The 5,867-nt window shown below is 39.8% G+C and overlaps 1 protein-coding gene across 1 annotated transcript in view; it reads right to left on the bottom strand.

Moving 5' to 3' along the window:
* Nucleotides 1–4,919, bottom strand: part of aass (aminoadipate-semialdehyde synthase) — a 17,052-nt gene extending 12,133 nt beyond the window's left edge. Inside the window, exons 1-9 of the mRNA XM_025056276.1 lie at nucleotides 4,770–4,919; nucleotides 2,839–3,071; nucleotides 2,329–2,505; nucleotides 1,485–1,569; nucleotides 956–1,023; nucleotides 706–852; nucleotides 520–598; nucleotides 150–281; nucleotides 1–13 (exon numbers count right to left, since the gene is read on the bottom strand). The exon at nucleotides 1–13 is cut by the window's left edge and continues 162 nt beyond it. Of these exons, the coding sequence (XP_024912044.1) occupies nucleotides 1–13; nucleotides 150–281; nucleotides 520–598; nucleotides 706–852; nucleotides 956–1,023; nucleotides 1,485–1,569; nucleotides 2,329–2,505; nucleotides 2,839–3,057 (920 nt within the window). The 5' untranslated portion in view covers nucleotides 3,058–3,071; nucleotides 4,770–4,919. The remainder of the gene's footprint in view (nucleotides 14–149; nucleotides 282–519; nucleotides 599–705; nucleotides 853–955; nucleotides 1,024–1,484; nucleotides 1,570–2,328; nucleotides 2,506–2,838; nucleotides 3,072–4,769) is intronic.
* Between the last annotated feature and the right edge of the window lie 948 nt (nucleotides 4,920–5,867).

The following is a 5,867-nucleotide window of genomic DNA, read 5'->3' as shown; positions in this document are numbered from 1 at the left end:
GAGATGAAGTAGCCTGGGATTTGATTTAGTATTTTGTCCCATTTGAAATCAATGTTAGCGAAATGCATAGGAAGACGTTGGTACTATTTTTATAGCACGTTACACTAAGAAATGTGTTCTCTCATATGTTTGCACAGCGGGAATCAGACTTACACTAGTCCTGAAGTGTGAGGTGTAGAGCCTGGGGTGGTTCTCATACTCCAGGGGGTCATAAATGCCATCGCTCTTCCTCACCAGGTGGTGGTGTCGGCTCAGAACGGTGGCATAAACTCGGCTCATGTCTAAAAAACAGAAGTAAAAGCAGGTACATATGGACAAAAACACACTCCTACACGTCCAAGAACATGTTTACTCAGACATCTAAGGGTGATTTTCTGAAATAATAGTCAATATTAACAATCGTCATGCATGGAGTGGTCTCATAAGTGTAAGATCTGTTTCTGCCTGTCAACAGCCGTCAAACAAACATACCTCCAGATACAGAGACATCCTTCAGCTCATGCGGTTCTACATATTTACCTCCAGATACAGAGACGTCCTTCAGCTCATGCGGTTCTACATATTCCACAGGAAGTTCATTGATGATGTCTTGTGCCCCCTGCAGGAAAAGCGAATGTTAGGAAAATAACCAGAGCCACATATAGAATAATAGCTTTGCCTGGAAAAAAAAAAATCTGTATCTTTTTTATTTCAGTCAGTTTGTACCTTAGAAACATTTCCAGTTCCAGTGAAACAAAACGTGATGGGGCCCATAGATTTGGGCATGAGTCCCATAGAGATCTCGTACCCACAATCCCTCACTGCCTGGATGGCCTGGCTGACATTTCTGTAGTTGTGAGACATGCCGATGTGCTGTGTACAGATGAGAGAAAAATGTCAACAGAGTCACAATTACAAAAAAAAAAACACTGGCTGAAGAACTGGCATCAATGTGAAAACAGAACCATTTTCTCACCATGAACGGAGTGTTGTGGCCCAGAGCCAGAAACCTGAGGCCCAGCCCGTGCAAGATGTTAATCATTCCTTGAAGAATCAAAGCAAATGGGATTTTCTTTAATGTAGTGTTTAATGGCATTTTTAATTAGAAAAAAAATCCCATTGTATCCCATATTCCTGTCAATCATAATTTATTCATTTGTATTCAACATATTAGCAAGTAAATGAGTCATAAATAGTTTACGTCTAACTGACAGCCTGGACAACGAGGTTCTATGACAGTGTCATCATGTGAGGCTTTGATGACATTATAAACACTGCAGCAAAGTAGATATTTAACTTACATCTTTAACCAAACATAAATATTTCACCTATAAGCGTGTTTTCCCCAGGGTTCAAAGCACCAGCTGATTTTTGCACACCATGTTGTAACTCAACTGACAGCTGTTGATGTCAAACACTTTCGTAACACTACCAGGAAATGGAAACATCCAAGTACAGTTGCAAAAACTACTTTGTTTCTGAGAAGCTCTTCAACAGAATCGTACCTGCAACACCTGCCCACTTGCCAAAGGCCACAATGCGGTAACCATTAGGATCAACCATTTTCTCATAGTCAATCAGTCGAACCTCCTTTAAAGAAAGAGAAAGTGAAATTTTAAAAAGTCAGTCATTCTTCAGTTTTTGTTGTATTACTGGTTTGTTTTTTTTTTTTTTGTTTTCTGTTTTAACGTGTTCAGCTGGTGCGTTTCAAAGTGTAGTGCTAGAAGACTAGCCATAGCTCCTGTCATTTATGAAGCAAACTCAGCTAAACCAGTCGTTCAAGCAGAAGACACACAGTTCTGCATTTGAGACCAATTAAGTTGTTATTATCCTTCCATCATGAACACATTAATACTTTATTTATTTATGTTTATTTATCCCTAAAAAATGTTTTCATTACACAACAATATAATTACACATGATACATGACATTGAGGAAGTCATTTGGCTATAATATAATTGCATTTAAAAAACATTTTTCATGTATAAAATTCATATCTGTGTGATTTTAATTACATATGATGTGTTGTGTTACTTTACATGGATGTAATCATCATTCTGGGATGGTAATTGTACAGAGCTCTTGTTTATCTTCTCCTCATTAAACATGTCTTAAAGGACTCAGTGCAGAAGCTTCAACTATAATAAACAATTCACACCATAATATGATCAACCATGACTGTGTGTTTTTGAAGTCACTGTTTATGGTGGACTGGATTTTCATTTATTTCAGGTTATATTATATTTCCTTGCTGACTTCAGAATGTGCACTTTAGTCTTTTTTTTTTTTTTCTTAAACCACGGGTTTTTTTGTTGGGTTTTTTAAAAGCCCGAGCTGAGTGCACTTACCTTCTTCAGCAGGTCGTCCAGAAGTCCCATGTTGGCCTCCTGGGCCTTGATGGTGTGGGAGAAAAAAGCGTACGTCTTCTTCTCCATGATCTTCTCCTCCGGTGGCCTCTTCACTCCTAAAATCAGCGTTGCCTCTGAAATGTCCTCCTGAATAATGGCTCCAGCCTTTGCGTAGTACTGAAACCACATCATAGCACATAGTGAGCAGCAGAGCCCCAGGTCACGGGGGCAATTCCAACAGCAGTTGTGTTGTTACTGTGACCGTCTGTTGTCGGTGTGTTGTTAACACTGGTCAGTGGTTTAGTATAACCAGAGTTAGAGTTAGCCTAGGGTTTTATGATCAATTATGCAGAACTTATTCTTACAAATGTACAAATGCCGTATGCTACTCAAACATGCATGAAGGAACACTGACAAATCTAAGCGGCAAATTGGAAATTTAAACCAGTCGGTTCCTCAAGCAACCATGGTGTAATAGACGTTGTCTACAAGTGCTACTCCAGGCCTCACCTTCTCATGGATGGCTCTGCGGTTGGATGGTTGCACCATTACTTTGACACCGGCGTTGGTGAGCTCTCGGATATGACGGGGAGCCAGCGGCGCTCTTCTTTCCCATGGGTTAATGTCCTCACGGCGGATGGCAACAACAGCTCGATGGTGCTCATAGCGCCGCTGAACTGTGAAGCAGCTTGGCGGACGCTTACTTCGGTGACAGAGAAGTCGGAACATGACCTCACAGCGCCCTGGTCGCAATGAGAACGACTGTAAACACTACCAACACTGACGCCGTAGAGTCGGGACAACCAGACACACGGGAACAAATTCTTCTGTAAATATTGATACTTCAACAAGAGAGACTTTTCTACTTATTTAGGTTTTACAATTTCCACAAGATTATTTGCCTGATGTTTTTCAGTTTGTACCTTAATTGTTATAACCAACAACTTCATTGTTAGGTTAGTAACTCGTGTTGTGAAGACCTGCAGTTGGAGCCTCTCAGCATCCAAGGTCAGACATTGGAATGTTTGTTTTGACTGACAAACTTCCACTCTTCGCCGTTTACCGTGGCCATGGGTTGTGTCACCGTGCATTTAGTCCAATACTTACTTGAGTACAAATACTTGTATCTGCACCTCATTTGATATACATTTAGGATAATTTAATTTAATTTCTTTTTTTCATATAAAAGGCCTCCATCCAGTTTCCTTGAGCATGACCTGTTCTGATCTTTGAAAGTGAAAGTGAATCACTTGTCATTGTGACACAGCACTCCACTGCACACAACGAAATGTGACCTCTGTTTTTAACCAATCACCAAAGTAACTTTACCGTCTACCTACTTTTCTGTCAATCTTTTTTTTTTTTAAATCAGTGAAAGTTTAAGACTTCATTGTCACTGCATTTCAATCAACAAACCATATAATTAGAACCTTCAGACTTTAGGGCGAGTATGTTTATGGAAGACAGGTGCACATAGAGTACATGATGTATAATAGTGTTTTCAGCCACATCATAAGGCAAAGCATGGCAAACATGCGGTTGAACGACTCAGTGATTGTCTGTTTGAAATGAGTAGACTGCGCCTAGATTGGAATATGAAGAATGTTTGAGGACCTGGCTGAAGAACAAGAACAAAGCATAGATTTGATTTAAACTCAGGCACAGCAGTGATTTATGTCTGTACATAATGGTAGACTGCACATTCTTCAATCATATTTTTTTCTTTTTCAATTCAGTTAACAGTTAACTTCTACCTTGACTTAATGGAAAACTGAATTAAGGTAGATGATTATGCCAAGTTTCTTCGGCCTGTTAGCAAAGCTTATTTTAACAGCAAGTGCAGTCAATGGATATACAACATTTATTTACCTCAGAAACCATCCTCAGACCTGACTTAAATATAAACCGGTGTGTCCTTTAAGCCTGTAAACTAGCGGTGAAGCTACATGTGCAGTCAGTCTCCGTTCTATCTACAGAACGAGACATTCAGTAGTCACTGCTGTGAGTGGAAGACCGTGTTTAGCACCGGTTAGCTCGACAGTTGCTATCCTGCTACGTTCCTCACAAGAATCTCGTCAAAAATTACAACTTTAGTTGACAATTACTTTCGTTTAAGGGTCTATAAACCAATACAGAGTGACTGTATGATTGTTAGCACGTGTGACGTTGTCAGTACCTCAGTGGACATAAAAAAAACAGGACCATGTGTAACATTTCCTGCAACTGACAAAAAAATATTAATCAATTCTGAATAAATATTGGTTAGAGCTGCACACCGGTATTCTGGATACCAGTCTGCAGCGCTAACCTTCATTTAACTACACGGGTTAATTAACGGTAATTTGGTAAACATTGCATAACTCACGTAAATTAACGCTAAGACCTTAATAGATACAATGACCGGCACATAAATGTGGCTTTGTGGCTAAACTGGAACCAACCTTTCAGTCCAATTTGTCTTCACCACACCGGCTCCTGAGGAGGAAATGTGGCGACGTTATAAAAACACCGGAGAGTCACTCAGAGGTTACAGAGGTACTATGCTGCTACAGGGGAAGTATGTAAATCAATCTGCTTCCGGCAACACCTTCAAAATAATAGGCGCGCTTATTTTGCTAATTTTCTAGGTCGACGCTTGCTTGTTTTTTTTGTCTTAATAAAATGCAAGGCATTTTTCTTTTGGATTGACAGCTTGTCATGCAGACGCTTTGTCAATGCAAAGAGAACACTGTTAGCCTGAGGGGCTGGCACTCACTCAACAACCAAAACATGAAGATGTGTAAAGAAGCCAAGAATTCAAAATAGAATAACCTTCACTGAGAAGTATTAAAAGCATCAAAAGAAAATCAGTCTCCTTCTCCACCTTGGCTGCACTGCAGTGGTCCACACATCCTTGGCTGAACGTAAAGAGATGAGCAGCAGCTTTTGTGGCTGCTTCACTGGTGAAATGAATAAATGAACAAGTCTTTCGGTGTGAGCCATAAACATGTTGCTTTTCAGCCTCCTCCACCTCCTTCCCTTCAAAAGACATAATGGAAAATTTCAAACATCCATTCTCACCATCACATGTTTAATGTCTAGTGCAGTTCTTTGGCTGCCAGCGTCGACATAGTCTTGACCTGTCGACACCTTTGGAGAAGGCAACTTAAACTGAAGGGTGTGTTTTCTCCAACATTTGATGTTTTCCCATCAACGAGGCCAGTAAAACGTGTTGTTGGAAGGAACAGCCTCATTCAACTGACACTCACTTCCTGGAGAAGCAGACGGCATGTTCACCTTTATTTGATCAGAGTGAAGCCACGCAAACAAAATGACATCCAAAGAACAGAATCTCAGTGTAACAGTACTTCTCAAATTTATTTTTTTTACATTTGTAGAAAAACATTTTTAAAAATCTTGCTTCTTGGAATTAATGTTGCTGAAATATGAACACATTGCTCTGAAGATGCCTCCCAGTTGACACTGCATGGGTGACAAGACAATGACTAAGTCCTAATATTAAATATATTTTCTTTATATACATATATATGCATATATAT

This window comes from Cynoglossus semilaevis, chromosome 6 (genome assembly GCF_000523025.1).
Source record: "Cynoglossus semilaevis isolate Cse_v1.0 chromosome 6, Cse_v1.0, whole genome shotgun sequence".
Lineage (NCBI taxonomy): Eukaryota > Metazoa > Chordata > Actinopteri > Pleuronectiformes > Cynoglossidae > Cynoglossus > Cynoglossus semilaevis.
Note: the sequence above shows the minus strand (reverse complement) of the source record. Positions and strands in the feature narration are given on the sequence as shown.